This window comes from Pristis pectinata, chromosome 2 (assembly GCF_009764475.1).
Source record: "Pristis pectinata isolate sPriPec2 chromosome 2, sPriPec2.1.pri, whole genome shotgun sequence".
NCBI lineage: Eukaryota > Metazoa > Chordata > Chondrichthyes > Rhinopristiformes > Pristidae > Pristis > Pristis pectinata.
Genome location: NC_067406.1, coordinates 116,223,932 through 116,242,662, shown reverse-complemented (window position 1 = coordinate 116,242,662; position 18,731 = coordinate 116,223,932). Strand labels below are relative to the sequence as shown.

Below are 18,731 nucleotides of genomic sequence, written 5' to 3'. Positions count from 1 at the left end.
AACCTTGTATTACCTGCTGCCCAGTGTCAAGCTACATTTGAAAAATGGCCACATAATTATTAGACAGCTTGAGAACTTAAAATATATACATATGTGGGGGGTGGTGGGGGGGGGGTCATATATTAAACCAGGACAAATGCTTTGAAATCTGCCCTCTATGAATTTTACGACAAGATTCCAGGTAAACATTTCAACAGTAATGGTGGTTAAACCATACCTTACCCAATCAGTTTAACAGCCCAAAATATCTATAGTTTCTGTAGCCTCAGACATATAGTAAAGCTGAATCATTACAACAAGCTTCTATATTAAGGTTATTGTTTATTATGAACTTAATATGCACTAATTTGCAATAACAAGCAATAAAAATGTATAGAATATATGGAAATAAAATACTCCCATGCCACACTCTCCCCACATTGAAATGAGCAGTATGTAGAAAAAGATACTTGTACATAGTCCAAGTCCTTATACTTGAACTCCATTGTAGCTAATTTTATTACAACCGGGAGGCATGACACACAGTCTGTAGATTGTTTGCATTAATGTGAGCAGAAGATAGTGAATGGCCAGCATATTTTACTTTAATTTAAAAGAAGCTACATAAGAGGTAAGTAAGAAATTAATATATACTGTAAGCCACAGAACCCCAAAGCTATCTTGCCTACACCATTATGCTTCGTGTAATCACTCCATTCCATCTTCCCAGATTGTCTGTTTCTATAATATCTGTTCTGAAGATGACACTTCCTTCATCAGCATTTCTGAGATGTCTTTGTTTCTCCTTAACCGTGGCTGTCCCTGCACCATAGTCGACAGTTTTCATAACTGTTTCTGTTGCACTTCGTGTACTTCTGCTTTCAACCACTCTCCTCTCACTCAGAGAAAGGATAGGATTCTAGGACAGGATAGGAAAGGATAGGAAAGCATAGGACTCCCCTTCTACCCTACCCATACTTAGTGGATTATTCTCTGTAGCTGCTGCTTTATATGAGATACCACCAACTGACACATCTTTCCCTCCCTTTCAGCTCTCAAATAGGACTGTTTCCTATGTGATTTGCTGGTCCATTCTTCCATCTCCAGCAACAGCCGTTTCTCTTCTCAAGGCACTTGTCCATGCCTCCTACACCATTCCAGCAAATCTCAATGTAAACTCAAGGAACAGTGTCTTATCTTCTGATTAGGCACATTACAGCTCTTGGGATTCAACACTAAGAACCAGTTTTTCCAGTTTGTGTCAGAACTGGCCAGTTCAGATGTTAGGTCAATAATCTCTAACATTAACTCAGTCTTTCTCTCTCCACAAATGCTGCCTGACTGGGTACTTCCAGTATTCACTTTTATTTTAGATTTCAAGTAACTGCTGTGTTCTGCATCTCCATGTTGTTTTTGTTACTGTTTTTCGCTCTCCTCTGCTTTTATTTATTTTCTTCTATTTACACTGCCCCAGGCAGTTCTGCTGCAATTCAGAGGAGAGTTAATGGGCATGTGAGAGAGAACAGGCTATAAAGAAGTAAACTAGGAAATGGGATTGCTCTGTGAGCCAGCATGAATTCAGTGGGCTGAATAGCCTCCATCTATGTTGTGAGAAGTATGGAAAGTAGCTATCTCCACCTTTTCGTAGCTGGTGCCAACGTGATCAGTGTCATTCGGTTTCTCGAACCGCCACCCTTTCAGACATTCCCTTTCCTCTGAATGTGTGAATTCCAAATGAAGCTATGCTTTTTTTTAGATGGCAGCTGAACTCAAAGTCCACATTTGGGCTCAATCAAATGGTTTAAATGCTGAGGTATTGAAAAGAAAGTATGAACTTCCTAAAGCAGGAAGGCTGCCAACAAAACATTAATCTCTTTGGTGATTCCTAGAACCCAGTTAAAGAGGTTCTGTGCAGAATATCAGTGAAACATAAACTGGTGACATCTGAGGGACAATTTTCTATATTTAAAACTCCCAAACCAGTCCTAAAGCTCTACCTTTTCAGAGGATTCAAATAAACAATACGAAAGAAAAACAAATGCCACAAATTAAAAGGAAACATAAGGTGGATAGAAAGTATAGGGAAAGACATTAACATGAAAGGAAGATGGAGAAAAGTAATTTTGTTGCTATGCCAAGCTGAGCCACCTACTTGGCAAACTTCCATTCATCAAGTAAATGACAGATAAGGACACAAAGTCATAGAGTCATAGAGCTGTACAGTATAGAAACAGGTCCTTCAGCCCACCACATCCATGCCGACCTTTTTGCCCATCGACGCTAGTCCCACTTACCCACATGAGGTCCCTATCCTTCTATGCCTTGCCTAATTAACTGGCTGTCTAAGTGCCTCTCAAACGTAGTAATTATATCTTATTCCACCACCTCCTCTAGCAGCACATTCCAGATATCAACCACTCTCTGTGTAAAAAAACTTACCCCTAATATCCCCTTTCAACCTCCTACCTCTTACCTTAAAACTATGCCCTCTTGTTTTTGATAGCCCAACCATGGGAAAAAGATTTTGACTGTCTACCCTATCTATTCCTGTCATAACTTGTATATTTCTATCAGGTCACCTCTTATCCACCTTCCTACGCTCCAGAGAAAACAAGCCCAGCCTATACGTCTCCAATAACTGAAGTTCTCCAATCCAGGCAACATCCTGGTGAACCTCCTCTGCACTCTCTCCAGCACAATCACATCCTTCCTATAGTATGGCAACTGGAACTGCACAATACTCCAAGTGTGGCCTAATCAGTTTTGTGAAATTTTGCAACATAATGTCCCAGCTCTTATATTCTATGCCCCAACCCATGAAGGCAAGCATGCTACCTGCCTTCTTCACCACCGTATCCATTTATGTTGCTGCTTTCAGAGAACTATGCACTTGGACCTCTAGGTCTCCCTATTCATCAACATTCCTTAGTGCTCTACCATTTACCGTACATGTCCCAACCTTAATTGACTTCCCAAAATACATCACATAGCACGTGTTGGGATTAAATTCCATCTGTGAGCGGGCTGCCCAACTTTCCAACTGATCTATATCCTGCTATAGCCTTAGAGAGAGGTATAGGAAAAATTATATTACCCAATACTTAGGCTGAGGAACCATTTTTCAACCATCACAAGTCCTGACAAGTTTACCTATGTCTTGTCTGCGGATTTCCCACTTACATATGACAGCATTAATATTAATGGAGCAGTGGAAGGAACAAGGGATCACAGTAGTTGTGGGGAAAATCCAGAAATACTGGGAACATATGGCCCACACTGAATCTAACATCAAGACCTCATTAACGTCCTTTCACTCCTTTCCTGGCTGATGGCCTGCAGTGCATTGACTGGGAGGTCAAGTATAGAACCAGCAATCAGGAAAGAGAGTAAACAGGGAAAAGTTGGAAGTCTGACAGTGGCCGGAGTTGGGAGGAGAATGGAGAAATTTAAACACTTTGCATGAGTATCTGGGTTTATTCTGTGTTATATGCTTCAACTGATTTCATTATTGATCAAGTTATCATTTTATTTCATGGCATACTGTTATTGTCCAGTTGAAAATATACAACAAAACAGAACTGGTCCTTTGAGTCTATTCCACCATTCATTAAGCCCATGGCTGAACTAATCTTTCTTTTTCAATCTTTTTATTAGTTTTCAGTAAATGAATATAATATAAAAGAAAGGAAAGAAAATGATTTATTATATAAATTTTAAAAAAACCTAAATCAATAAAAAAAATTATAAACAATATAAACTAAACAAAAAAAACTTTTTAAAAAAAACAAAACAAAAAAAAGAAAAAAAACTGGGCTAAAATTTCTCAGTAGAAACAAAGCAATATTATGTCGTCAAGTCCATTCCTCCAAGTTGGAAAGTATTGAAAGGGGATCTACATCATGTGAAAATATTGAATAAATGGACTCCAAACATCTTCAAATTTAAGCGAAGGATCAACAGTACCACTCCTAATTTTTTCCAAGTTTAAACATGATATAGTTTGAGAAAACCATTGAAAAGTAGTAGGGGGTACTGGATCCTTCTATTTAAGCAGAATGGATCGTTTGGCCATTAATGTAATAAAAGCAATCATACGGTTAGCGGAAGGAGATAAATGGCCAGACTCTATCCTTGGTAAGGCTGAACTAATCTTGGCTTTAACTCACTTTCCTGGCTAGCCCCCTTAACCCTTGACTCCCCAGTTATTTCAACATTGAATATATTAAATAAATCATTCTCCACAGCTCTCTGAGGTAGAGAATTCCAAATGTTCTCTTTTCCCTTCCTATATTTCCTCACATTTACTAAACGTTTACCACTCATTTAACCTAACCATACTATTTTGCAGACTCTTTGTGTCCTTTCCGCATATGTTTGCCACCAATCCTACTTATCTTTGTATTGCCGGTGAAGTTGACTAAAATATGCTTGGTCCCTTCATCATAATGTAGATGTAACTCATTGAGACCCCAAATTATAACTGTGCACCCCACTAATTGTAGCTTGCTGATCTGCTTTATGTGAGTTTGTCAATCATTCACCCATATTAATATATTATCCCCAATTCCTTCAGCTCTCAATATGTTCAGTGACCTTTATGTGGCCATTTGGAGTTCCACTGGAAATATAATAAATCTACTGGTGCTCCATTATCCACCATGCTCATTACATCCTCAATACACTCTAATATACTTGCCATACATAATCTCCCTTCCATAGAGCCATGTTGACCTTACTAGATGATTTACTAAATGCCCTCTATCGATTTCCATAATATTAGATTCCATAATTTCCCCAATAACAAATGTTGAGGTAGTTGGCTTATCATTTTCTGCTTCCTGTCTCCATTCTTGCTTGAATTGGAGTGTTCCATTTGTGATGTTGCAATCTGTTGGGACATTTCCAGAATGAAAGGAATTTTGGAAAATCACAACTGATTCATCGATTTGCTCTGCAGCCACTTCTCTTAAATGCCTGGAATGCAGACTAAATCCAGGGTACTTGTCAGTCTTTAATCCCAGTAGGTTATCTAGCACTTTTTCTATTAGTTAGTGTCTATTTTAAGTTCTTCCCTCCCTTTTGCTCTCTGACCTTCTATTAACATTGCAATGCTTTTTGTTTATTCTGCCATGAAAACAGATGCAAAATATTAGTTGGAAGTGGCAATTCAACAAAACAATACTTTTCAGTCACGCATATATACAAATTAAAAGGGCTGAATCAGAACATTTTCATAGGGAAAGGAGTCCACATAAAGTATGGTATATTGTACACTGTGTTTTGCATATTTGTATGTAACATAGAGTATAGTATATATTTATACTCACATTATTCACCAAACACAAGGTCAAGTAGGAGGGTATTATTCTCCTCAATAGGCAAAAGCTCAATGGAAAATGGCAGTTTATCAAAGAATTCAGACTCCAGCAATTATTAGTTAAAGTAAAGCACGATCTCACTGCTCTTTTATTTAAAATTATTCCATTCAACATTCATCAGAGATTTTATCACCACATCCAAAACACCGGTAAGTTATTGGCATTGGTTTAAGGAGAACCTTGGATATTACATTAAAATGAGTTTGCTCATGAGTATCATATTGTTCCCAAGGCATCTATATATCAGAGCTGAAACAATCACTCAAGAGTATTGACAATGGATGAAAAGAAATTTGAAATAAAGTCAAAGCAAAATGTTGCAGATATAAAGCATTGATGCCAGTGTGGGAGTGAATTCATCACCAGAACTTTCTCATGAATATTATTGGTTTTTTTTGAGTCTAGTAATCTGTAATCTGAGAAGCAGTTTGCTGTACAATGGAACAAAAAAATGTTGACTAATGCAAACAAGCAGATGGTTCTGCCCCTACATTGATATGCCCAATTGTATAAAAATTGGTATATTATAAAAATTAAACTTTAAATCCAAAGCTGAAAATGATTCTTAAATATTACATAAAATAGAAAATTGGGAAGTGTGTTAAACAGAATGCTAATACCCTACTACTCCTGTGCAAGGTGAATTTCATCCTTGTAAGATAGAGAAATAGAGATGTACTACTGAATCCACATAAAATCTTTGCAAGACTGGACTGTCTTGGAATAGTCTTGGAATCCATATTGTAGGAAGTATGTAAGTAGAAGGTGAACCAATACAGAACAAAATGCACAGTTTCTCTATAACTGATGCTGCCTGCTGTGAGAAATTAAGTACAAAGAAAGACCTGAAAAACTCAGAAGGGATTACTGGGTGATTAAAGTTATTTCAAATTATGAAGGGTTAGAGTGAAGTAGTAATCAGTTCCAGTGGCTTAACAGTCTAGAATTAGGGTACATCCGATTTAGAATTAAATGTAAAGGGTGTAGGACAAACAGTAAGTTAAAAAATACATAGAGTGTTCTGAAGCTAGAGAATGAACTAGTGGAGTGAGTTTTTGACAGAACAACTTTGAAAGCTTATTTGAATACTTAAGAAAGAATAGGGTGGTGGCACTAAGATAATTAAAGTAAGTAATTTTTAGATCATGATTGTAATGCAACTCAAATGTGCCACACTTCCAGATTTAGCAGAGGTGAGTTTGGATATTTATGATAAATTTATTTGCCTTTGTTAGGACTTCAATCTGGTGGTGCATAGTTATCACAATTGATGGCCTTATGATAGATTATTGAGATCCTATTAAACTGAATTATGCTTACTTTTAAATATAATACCTTCAAAATTTGGTTGTAGCAAATATTTTAATACATCATCTATGCCCAAATGTGCACAAAATTGATCACAATTAGAGCTTGATAGATGCCTAATATATACTGAAGGTTGAGTGAAAGATTTGATGTGAATCATACACCTTTGCTTGAAGGACATGGAGAATGCAGGTGTTATGTCAATCATTATGCAATGCGCATTTGGTATCTGTCCCGTTAAGTTAGTGTATGCCGCTAATGCACTGTTTCAGCCAAGGAAATGAGATCTGAACAGTGGGAAGCAGCCATATATCTGTGCTATTTAAAGGCATCATCGATTATGTGCAGGTTTGTTGGGGATCAAGTTGGTGGAAAGCTCTGTGAAGCTGCAATGATTGAACAGATTGCTTTTCACAATATTGAGACAAGTCTTTTTTCCAAGCTATTTTGGCCTGGCACAACCGGTAGCAAGAGGAGAACAACTGAAGGCAAGGCTTCTTTCAATAAGAAGGGCATAGGAGTAATTGAGGGAAGGACTTTGGTGCAGAGGATGTAGCCTTCAAGCGTTATATGGAAGCTCTCTCCACTTCTCTAAAGAGCAATGTTTCCAGAGGATGGTTTTCAAAGGCAATGATATCACCAACCATTCACCTGTTGGTCTAGACTGCTCTACCTTTAAGAGTAGGTCACAGTTACCCTGTGGTCTTCAGATGTCTCCAGGTAGCTGCAGCTGTTGCACACTATGTCTTGCAGCCTGCAACAATGTTGCATTCCAGCAATGTGGTGAAGTCTCTTCACTTGCTTGCATTGCCTGATACTCATTACTGAGGATAAAATTTATCTCTCCATAAGCAGAAGTTCTGCTACTTTATACCAATCCAGCAGTGTGCTGTAAACAACACAATGTGTTTTATAGCAGTGTCACCACCTGGAATAAACTGGTCTTCTGCTGCAGTCAACAGCCGTGTGTCAATTTCCCTTCTACAAGGAGCTCAGAGTAAGCATCAGAGAAGGAGGGTTGGTTGAGGTCAACAATAACATTCCTTTAAGCAATGCTGGCATGATGTTAATTTGTGCAGGTTGTTTTCTGCTGGTGCATGAAAAGACTGAAATTATTCGTAGTTGTATGTGCACTAATACAAAAAACCATGGTTGTTACCTACATTACATGTACCTTGTGGAACATCTTGTGCACAACACCAGGACAGGTCTTCATGGGTCCCAATGCATTACCATCTTAATTCATGTTTCTTGTGTAGTTGAATTCCTACTTCAATGTCTTCAGCACAGGTTTCCTGGGGCTCAGAAATCCTGCTCAAGACAAGGGAAATTGTCCAGGAATGAGCCAAATCCACGGGGTTGGGGGAGAGAGAAGGATAATGGTAGGAGGTCTTCCCGGAGATCCGTAGTCAATGAGGTGGGAGTGGAATCAGTGGATCCGGGTGGAAGTGTGGGGCTTATCAGGGATTGGAGAGTCAGAACCACTGATGTGGGCAGTGATCAAAGGATTAGGACTGGCGCAGGTGTGATTGGAGATTGAGAACACCCTAACATCATGAAATCAGGCCCATCAGGCCCTCGGGAAATGGGGCTATTGAAGGATCAGTGCCACAGTGGATCAGGACTACCAGGAGCCAAGAGGATTAAATGCAAAAGAGAAGACAGAAATTACTCGCAGCTACATGTGCACTAATCCAAGAGAAACGTGCTTGGTGCCTGCAGTATATGCACACAAACCTTGTGTGAACATCTTGTGCACAATGCTACGACATAGAGGGTTGTGAGGCTAGAGAATGAACTAGTGGAGTGAGTTTTTGATAGACCGACTTTGAAGGCTTGTTTGAACCTCAAGAAAGAATGGGGTGGTGGCAATGAGATAATTACAAAAAATAACATTTAGATCATGATCACAACACAACTCAAACATGCCGCACTTCCAGATTTAGTAAAAGTGGATTTGGATATTTGTGATAAATTAATTTGCCTTTGTTAGGACTTTAATTTATGCAAGCTGGTGTACAGTTATCACAACAATTGATGGCCTTATGATAGATTATTGAGATCTTTTGAACTGAATTATGCTTACTTTTAGATGTAATACCTTTGAAATTTGGTTGTAGCAAATATTTTTTAATACATCATCCGTGCCCAAATGTGCACAAAATTTATCACAATTAGTGGTTGATAGATTATACATGCCTTGTGCATATTGAAGGTTGAGTGAAAGATTTGATGTGGATCATAAATGTTTGCTTGAAGGACACGGAGAATGTAAGTGTTATGTCAATTGTCGTGCATTAGATATCTGACCTACTGGGGGTGTCAGGGGTTAAGATCACTGGGTTGGGAAGTAGTTCTGTTCCATAGGGAGATCCTGAAGGATAAAATTTAAGTATGGAGCTTCCTGGCACCATGCAATGAAAACCCTGTTGTCTTGCGTGTGGTCAATGCTGGTTCTCCCAAGACAATGTTGACTATTTCCTCAGTAATGCTCCACAAAGAACATATGCAGAGGAAATTACATCACTTAAAGCATATCTGATGCTGGGAAGAGTGCAATAGAACTCCTGAGTGATGCAAAACAACCCACAAATGGTTGTTATCATCTATCACTTCATCCAAATGTGTTTTTAATCACCCAGTTCTGAAATAAACAGTGTTATGTGATCGAATTTCAAGGTAGTTGGCTTTTGCAATCTGCCTGGAGGTTAATGACTGGTAGGTTTTCCTTTCTGTTTAATTTAAGCAAAGTGGCAAAGTTAACAGAGCAAATAAGTATCTAAAAACTCACCCTGTCAACACAGCGTGACAGACATGTTGCACTTTTTATTCTTTGAGGTGTGATTTATGTTTCCCACAAAATACAGACAAAAGTAGATGAGTCACTTTCATTTATCTATTAATGTTATGAGTTTGAAGCCAGTCTTTACAAAGCAACATTCCAATTTTAAGTCTGCGCAGACTTTCTTTTTCAGCTTTTCTTGGTGATACCTAATGTGAGAAGTGATCAAAATGTTTAAATTTATTTTATTGTTGTTTTACCAGTTTCATGTGAGAGTAATCATGTTCTCAAATTCTTTTGGAAGGATCAAGGAGACAATTCAATTGCATAATATATTGAATGACAAAAATAATGATAAAATTATACCAACTATTAACTTTGTAACCTCACCTATTCAGTGCCATTAGGCTGCCATTAGGATCTTAAAGCCTCTCCATTATCTTTTTTCTAGCTTAAAAACAAGAAAATTGAATTGGTAAAGGGTCCACACAAGGTGACATCATCGGTGAGCGTTAACCTTTTCTTGTAGTTATATTTTTCTCCATTCTCTCTTTTTAGGTTACTCTATGCCATAATCCATAATTTATGTGAAAGGTTAGACAGATGATATAGTCCCAGATTCCTGACCAACTGAATACCAGAAAATAAGTTCACTTACTACATCACAGTTCTATATTAGTCTAGATTTTGTTTGTCTGTTCTCCTCTTCCTTTCTGGCCTTCTCAAGCCACATTGCACTGCTGGTCAATAGGAAATTGAAACGACCAGCTCCAATACTTTTGCTTGCCTTGAACTGGATAATGAATGAAAATGATGTTCACACTCTTGGATATTTCCTCTTTCCCAGTGAAGGAGTGCTGGGTTCCCAGCCACTAGCATGCTTACAATTACAGGGATATAAAAGCAGTATATACCACATCAAGACAATTATTTATTAGTGCAGTCTTCTTCTTCTGTGTCATCCCAATTACATACATACAGGTTTTTTTTAGGCTTTTCAAATTCCTGCTTATGTTTCTCTAAAGCAAATGGTTATCTTTGTCTTTCATGTTTATTTTTGCAGTTAGAATATTTTCGTTTTGTCTTTTAAAAGGATACCATTAGCAATGGAAAAGTCCAGGAATGCATTCCATGTGCCTGCCAGTTCTGACATGATAATGTAATTTTATCTGATTTAAGTGACACTGCTGCATGATTCAATTACGCTCTTATGTATCATTCTCCTTCCCAAAATATATATGATAACTACAAGTAATACCATCAAATAGAGGATAGCTTCATTGCCCTACTTCATCTGTACCAAATGGGAAAATGCTGAAATGAAACAAAATCAAAAAAGTATCACGTGGCCATTGAGCTCAACATGTTACCATGTGTAAATACACTCTTACAGTCTTATTTGTGGATCTTAAAAAATACCATCAAACTGATCTCTAAAGCAGAAAGAAAACACAAAATAATGTCCACCCCAGGCTTAGTCATTGTGAAGTCATTGAATATTTTATCAATTTAATGGTCTCCAGTTAGCTCAAAACATTGAGTTGAGAGGCTTGTTCTGCAGTACCCTTTTTGTTTCTTGTGAAGTATTCTTGGATTATCAAGAGTGGTCTGACCAAATATGGATGTCAAAATAATGGATTGGATTAAAAAAAATGAATTTGAATTCATGTTGAGTTCACAGATAGTATTTATGGTTAAAAGTTCTAAATATCTCTGCTCCTCATGATTCTCTTTCCTGGAGTGTTGAACATGCAATCAGCTAACAGAATTCAGCCCCTTATATCTAGAGAAATGGAACACAAAAGAGTAGAAGTTAGGCTGCAGCTATTAATAACGAGGTTAAACTGCACCTAGAGTATTCTGCACACTGCATCGGAAGGATAGATCGACCATGCAGGGAGTGAAGTGAAGATTTATCAGAATGATATCTGAGCTCCAAGAGTTAAAGTACAAGGAGAAATTACATGACAATATTCCTTGTAATTTAGAAGGGAAGGTTAAGGAATGATTTGATTGAAATGTACTAGATATTAAGGGGAACTGATAGAGCGATTATTGAAGTCAATCATCCCAGCCCCAGGACATCACTGTAGGTGAAAAACACAATGATGCTGGAGGAACTCAGCAGGTCAGGCAGCATCTGTGGAGAAAAGCAGGCAGTCAATGTTTCGGGTCAGGACCCTTCTTCAGCACATCACTGCAGGTGTTCGTCAGGACAGCGTCCAAAGATTAATGACCGTCATCTGCTCATCCAAGGCTGCAGATGTTTCATTGATAATTGCACAATGTTCAGTTTTACTTGCAACTTCTCAGCAAATGAACCTATCCATGTCTGCATGTAGCAAAACTTAGACAATATTCTGGCATGTGCTGAAGAGAGGTGGACACTGTGTACACCACAAGTGTCAGGCCAACACTGTCTCCAGCAAGAGAAAATCTAACTACCTTGACAGTGCCTTGACATTCATTGGGTTTGCTATCATAAAGTCGTGGTAGTGTGGCCACAAAAGCAGGTCAGATGTTTGATGTTCTGCAATGAGTGACTTATCTTCTGACACCCCAGACCATTTCCTCTGTCTATAAGCCACAGGTCAGTTTTTATGGTGGAATAATCTCTACTTTCCTGGATGAGTACTGGTCAGACAATGCTCCAGAATGAAGCAAACTGCTTTGACCAGCAATCCATCCACTGCACTAAACGTTCACTCCTTGTGCTATCATCTTGTGCTGTGACCATCTATAAAATGTACTGCAGTTACTTGCCTAGCTATACCAACTGAACTTCAAAATCCATTCCTTTACCACCAATAAGGATAAAGGCAGTATGACTATAGGAACACCACTACCTGCAGGTTCTCTTCTCACTTGCACACCATCCTGACTTGGAAATATATCATGGTTCCTTCACCATTGCTCGATGTAAATCCTGGAACTCCCTACCACACAGTGTGGCAGTAGCTTTATCACAAAGACTGTTATGGTTCAAGGAAGTAACTCTGTACCACCCTGTCAAGAGCAAATACAGATGGGCAAAAAGATTGCCAGCAACGCCAGCATCCCATAATGAATAAATAAATACTCTACGGTGAACTAATGGATGCTTCCCCTTGTTGATAGAACTGCAATCTGATACCTCTATCTTAGCATCTTGTATATTGCCCATTTCAGCTTGATTTTTATAGAAATGTTTTGAAAAGATATAAAATATTTCCCTGAAAGCTTAAGCATAAATTTTTGAATGAGTTAACACATGAGCATTCAGTTCTTCCAATTTTGAGGCTGCCTTTCTCTCTTCACAACTTGCTTGGGGATTGTGGCATGGAGGAAACAAAAGAGCGAAGAATTATTTTTCAAAATAAGAGAGAAAATATAACTTTTAAACAAATTTACCTTTTTGCACTCCATAGACAGAATACCCACATGATATACGAAACCAATTTCTTGAGCAGTATCTTTTTATTGTTTTTATATAGAATGACTACCGCAAGCTATCTATGCAATGCAAGGACTTTGTCGTTGGTGTTCTTGACCTGTGCCGAGACAGTGAGGAAGTTGAAGCTATTTTGAATGGTGATGTGGAAGCTGATCAAGATGAAGGACACCACGGTCAAAGAGCGGGTTTGACCCGTGTCAAACTGGCCATTAAATATGAAGTCAAAAAGGTACACTTTCCTTTAGAGTTTTACCATATAGTTACAATTATAATTACAACTAACAATGTCCACTAAGAACTTATATCCAGTATTTTTTTTTTGTTCCAGATTAAGTAGACATGGATTTCAATTAAATTGACTGCTGTGTGCTGACTCACTAGTGCCAAGCATAGAAATGACAGAGGCTGGCGAAGGACAGGGATAGGTGTCCTTGGCTCCCTTCTGACTTCTAAGTAATTGGCAGGAGTGAAGATCTCAGAAGGGTCTCACGTGAAGGAAATGGAAAGTCTGGGTTTTGAGAGGCTGCATTTTTCTCTGTGAGAATCATTCTGGTTTCACAAAAGAAAGTTTTAGGTTTCCCTGAATATCTTCTTATGCATGAAGACTATCAGCAAAGACAGTTCCTACTGGAGGGAAAGCTGTTGCAATAGCTCATTCAGGCCCTGGTTAAAACTGCATTGGGGTCTTTTTGACAAGATGCTCCTAATTTGTACAGATACTTGAAACTTCCACCAGCCTTAGCAGCCAGTCTTATCTACCTGGAAAACTCTAAAGGGTAATATTGCAATCAAGATCGAAGGGGGTATGTAGCCTGATGATTTTAACCTTCCCATATTGACCTTCGCCTGGACTGATAGATATAAAATCAACCACACAGTCTATGGAATAGTGATAGACGTTGAGTGTCTATCTGAAATTCTTGTGTCCACTATTTTGACAGCAGTGATTAAAAGAAATAAATATCAGATAATCTATAAAGGAACTTCAGCTTTAATGCTCCCTCTTAGAGCAGTTTCAAGGCTGCAATGTTTAAATAACTAAAAAGTTTGAAAAGCATCCTCTGCCTGATACTAAATGTTAACTTCTTTGCCATCTTTCTCTGAGCCTTTGATGCCAGTGTTTAAAGAGGTCTAAGACCTGTCACCATATTCCATCAATCTGTCCTCCAAGAGATCGCTTGCATTGGTATGTGAGGCATCATTCTAGGGCTCTGGTATTTGCTCCATTGAACATGAACTTTCTATCCTTTCTGAGAATGCCACTACTTGTATGTATAGATGTTTGAAAAACAGTAGAAGGGTGGGATAGTCCTACCAAAGAGCAACCATGGATATAATTAGCCAAATGAGCATTTCCTTATTGTCTCATTCCATGTTTCTCATGAGAGGAGTATCAACTCCTGTGCATTCACTTCTCATCTGAGTAAGAAAAGGTAACGCCTTAGGGTTTTTTTTTAATAATCTTTATGTTTACCTCATATGGCAGCAGCTTGGAGCAATAGCTCCCTCACTCCCATCCTCGACAAATCCTGACAGCCAAGAATTTCTGTTAAAAAGCTGACAGTTTCCAACTACCTGAAACTGGCAATCCATAATCCTTCTGATATCATGTCTATGTTGTGTAGAAGTTGAAAATCCCTTCATTTTTTAACTAAATTTCAGTAAGCCTTTAAAAAACAGCCTCTGAATACTCCCTCTTTCTCTGCCTGGCCTTTACATTTACCCTCTGTGGTAGGACAGCTAAGAGACAAGGTGGTAAAAGTTAACTGTCAGGGAGGATCTGAGAGGACATTCTATTACACAGAGAGAACATTCTGTTCTTCCAGTGTAAAACCATTTTGAAGGTTACCATGCTGCCAGTGAATCCACTCTTTTGTTATCTATTACTATTTTTACAGCAGCTGATGGGGAGCTGGTGTAAGCATCTGGTTTTATGGACTCTACAGCGCTTTTATCAAAGGGGATTCACCACTGGCTGAATATATTCTGCTGGATGCCAACCCAAATCTTCACTTCCCAGTCCTGTCTGGAGCAGGATTTAGACCCTGAACCTTTTGACTCAGAGGAAAGAATAGTAAAGCAAAGCCTCAGTCACATTGACAATTGTTCTGGTTACTTGTTTTCTACAAAAGCATTCACATAAATAAAATGTATGAGAACAGAAGAGTATTGGAATAAGAAGAGGTTATTTTACCTGTCCACCTATACTGTATGTTGGAGGTATTGTTTTAACCAATAATTATGTCTTCCTTACAGTTTGTAGCCCACCCAAATTGCCAGCAGCAGCTACTCACAATATGGTATGAAAACCTCTCAGGATTACGGGAGCAACCCATCACCATGAAATGCCTTGTGGTGCTCATTATTGCAATTGGACTCCCATTTCTTGCAATTGGCTATTGGATTGCACCATGTAGCAAGGTATGCAGTGTTGTCTTTGTGAAAGAAATTTCAAAAAGCCTTGAAATCACTGTGGTGTGCTGGCATACAAATCCTTAACCCAGCTGTCCCATATTTCTTTTTCCAATATCTTATCCATGCAATAAATCAGTTTATTTTAAATGAATTCCAGATTAATGCATTCAGCTCAATATAACATGACTAATAACCCACAATGTATTTTCAAAGCCTGGTTCGTTATGAAAATAATGATAAATGTACATTGTTTGCATCATTTCACAATTTAAATGCAAACATAATGCCACAGGTTATGGAAGACATAAATTAAAGGTTTCAATTTGTGAGCAGCAACTTAATCTGCACATGTGGTGTATTTGTTTGGATGTCATTGTTACTGTAAATGGCATTACTACTTCAAGAGTTGTCATTTTTCATTCTATTTTCCTCAGAAGTAGCTGTAGAAACATGTACCTTGAAATTCAACTCTTTACATTTTAAATTTTAGCCTAAGGCTTGCCCTTGTCTTCTTATTTCATCAGAGACTTTATCTTGCTCAGTTTAAAGCCGTTATTAAAGGGATAAAAATTTAATTTAAAATTACTAAGGCTTAGAAATGTTGTCCACAATGGACATGAATTAAAAACACACATAGAAGGATCCAAATACATGTACAGGCATCAAAAGGCATTTAATGCTCATATTGATGCCATTTCTATCAAATTCATTTGGACATTCATAACCTACAAGAAGCTTTGGCACAACTTAATGAAGATCAGCTTAACCTGGCCCAAGACCATGAAGTTAGCTGCATAGATGCTCCTAAAGGTTGGTCCCCATCTACATTTTCTGCTCACCACATGCTCCAACCACAATCCACCCACAAAATGCAGGTCTCAGGCTGTCCCACCACCAGACCCCAGCCCAATCATGTCCCAGCCCCTATTCCCCAAAGCCCTGCTGCTCCAAACCCAACCTTCAGTTCCTGTCCCCGTCTGAGGCTCCAACTCTTCCTACCTTCCCAGGTCTCTCTTAAATGTGACCCTGATCTGTGGCATGCTGGAGTTACTCTGTGATGGTGAAGCTAGAAGATGAAAAACTGTGCAGAGCTGATTCAATTCTTAGTGATGGCTTCAGTTTCAGCGGCAGCAAAGGCTGCGTACACAGGACATACATTAACTTACTGCACATCAACAGCTTAGCACACATTTTGAGGTTTGGAACAGCTTCAAGGCTAAAGTTTTTGTATATTTATATTTTAAAAAACCCTTTTAAGACATCGGTACCTTTACTATGTCACTGGTCTATCCTAATAACTTGTTTCTTGTACAGTGATGTAAATATATTTTAAAAGAAGTTTTCCTCTGGCACATATGCTTAAAAAAATCATGGATGTCTTCAATAGAGCTCTTACATAAAATTCTAATCATAAAAATCTATTGAAAAGTGATCCGTACCGTTGCGATATATAACTATAATTGTTGATATAATGCATTGTAAGACGAAGGTGAAAAAATAGTTTGAATTGCAGCAGGAACAATCAAGAATCTCACATATTAATGCATGTCATGGATTTACAGGGTCATGATTTAATGTTACTGGGTTGACTTGAAACATTTTTCATGCGACATATTTGAACCTTGTAAGATGCAGTAGTAACTGAAAATAAGGAAACTAAAGCAGATGAAGATAGAGAAACAGTCTTCAGGAGTACCAAATTAATTCTTTACTCCAATATGATATGTTGTTTGTAGGTGGACTAGGAAAACTTACACTCTTGTTATGATTGGTATTTTGAACTTCAGCTGAAGAATAGACTAGTCAGAGAAAACAATTGTCATTATCTGTTTCATAATCTGCTCCTATGGTGCTTCCAGTATAATCATCATAGTTTACAGTAATTCGGGGATGTTATACTTTACTTGAGGAAGTGAATTTTGTTGAACTGTTTTTGTTTCTATTTTAGTAATATCTATGTTTCTGACAAAAAATCTCTGCTATTGTACATTATACAGAGAGTAGGTCTCAAACTAATGGAGTAAATGATTTCTTTCAATTCTTTTGTTTTTCTTAAATTAAGGAATAACCATGCCAATTTTTTATTTAGCAAAATCTTGTATTTCTAATATATTTTTTATTTCTGATGTTAGCAGTCAATCTCTGACCCTAATGTTATCTAGATCGCCATCAAAATTATCTTTTTTCCTAATGAAACACCTGGAGACCAGAGATGTATTTTAACTCCAAACACATGGATCTGATTTTACTGACACCACCACGATGTCCAACATATCTTTGATCAAATGCACACTGGTAACTAGATATCTATTGTTTTAAACACTGGAAACCCCACATATTTATTTATATTACTGAATAAATATAAGAGATAATTTTTACTTTCGAAGCTGTTGATATAACATGTATGCATGTGTGATCACCCTACATTAATTAATCATATTGCTCTTTTAAAAAATTATCTTTTTGAAATAATGAGAACAGCACAACTCCCAATGATAAATCATACAGATGAGTCAGATGGTGAATATTCTTGGAGGTCATGAATATTGTGGCCTGCCTTATATCTTGAAAGGCCCACCAGAATGGTTGGAGACAAAAAAACACACATGCAATGAAGTTAGATAAAATGGCTGTCCTCAGAATTCTACCAACATGAAATTGAGTACTGTACAATTCCTGAATTTCTCTTAATATGCAGCAAGAGTTTTAGTGGAAAAGAAGGAAATGCCAATGCCACCACCTCATACCTATGAATTGTGACTTTTATGTGTAAAGCACCATGGAAGTATATTATGAAGCTGTAGTAATGGAAAGTTGTTTTGCATGTCCAGGCGTTTCTTCAACTAAGATTTAAAATGTCAATCTCGATAAGAGTGCAGCTTGGTAAATTATTCAAGTCCACTTAAAACAATTTTTCATATTGGTGCAGAAATTATTGCTGTGCTCCTGAACCTTGTTTGTCTGTCTTCATCTGCTTTAATATCATCTGCTTTATTACGGGCATGTACTAATCACACATTTAATACTATTAAATGTGTGATTAGTACATGCCCGTAATAAAACATAAGTTCACAGGTTCTGCACAGATGGAGGGGTAAAGTGATCTTGAGAGGGGATAAGCATTACTCGTGTTGCTGGAAAATTATGTGGACATTGATTTGGATGGATCCTTAGTTGACTCGTGCACCCCAGTGCTTTCTGATGGCCTGTTAGACCAGTGTAATGTCCAACACTTCACTAAAATAATCAATTCCTATTTTAAGTTGCATTTAGTTATCCTCCATGCAATTTCCTTTTATTAAAATTCACTTGTTTCACAAACAGAAAGGCTTTTAACGAGGCAGTATCATTTTTCTCAGCTTCTGGTCTGGTTTTAAGCCTAGATTCAGTTCTGTTTTTATTTGATCAGAACATGCAACAAATTTTAATATTAGCA

The 18,731-nt window shown here is 37.8% G+C and overlaps 1 protein-coding gene across 1 annotated transcript in view; it reads left to right on the top strand.

The window, feature by feature from the left end:
- LOC127582420 (short transient receptor potential channel 3-like) overlaps positions 1–18,731 on the top strand; it is a 92,064-nt gene that overhangs the window by 25,931 nt on the left and 47,402 nt on the right. Inside the window, exons 3-5 of the mRNA XM_052037645.1 lie at positions 9,899–9,952; positions 12,921–13,109; positions 15,137–15,301. Coding sequence (XP_051893605.1) covers positions 9,899–9,952; positions 12,921–13,109; positions 15,137–15,301 — 408 coding nt within the window. The remainder of the gene's footprint in view (positions 1–9,898; positions 9,953–12,920; positions 13,110–15,136; positions 15,302–18,731) is intronic.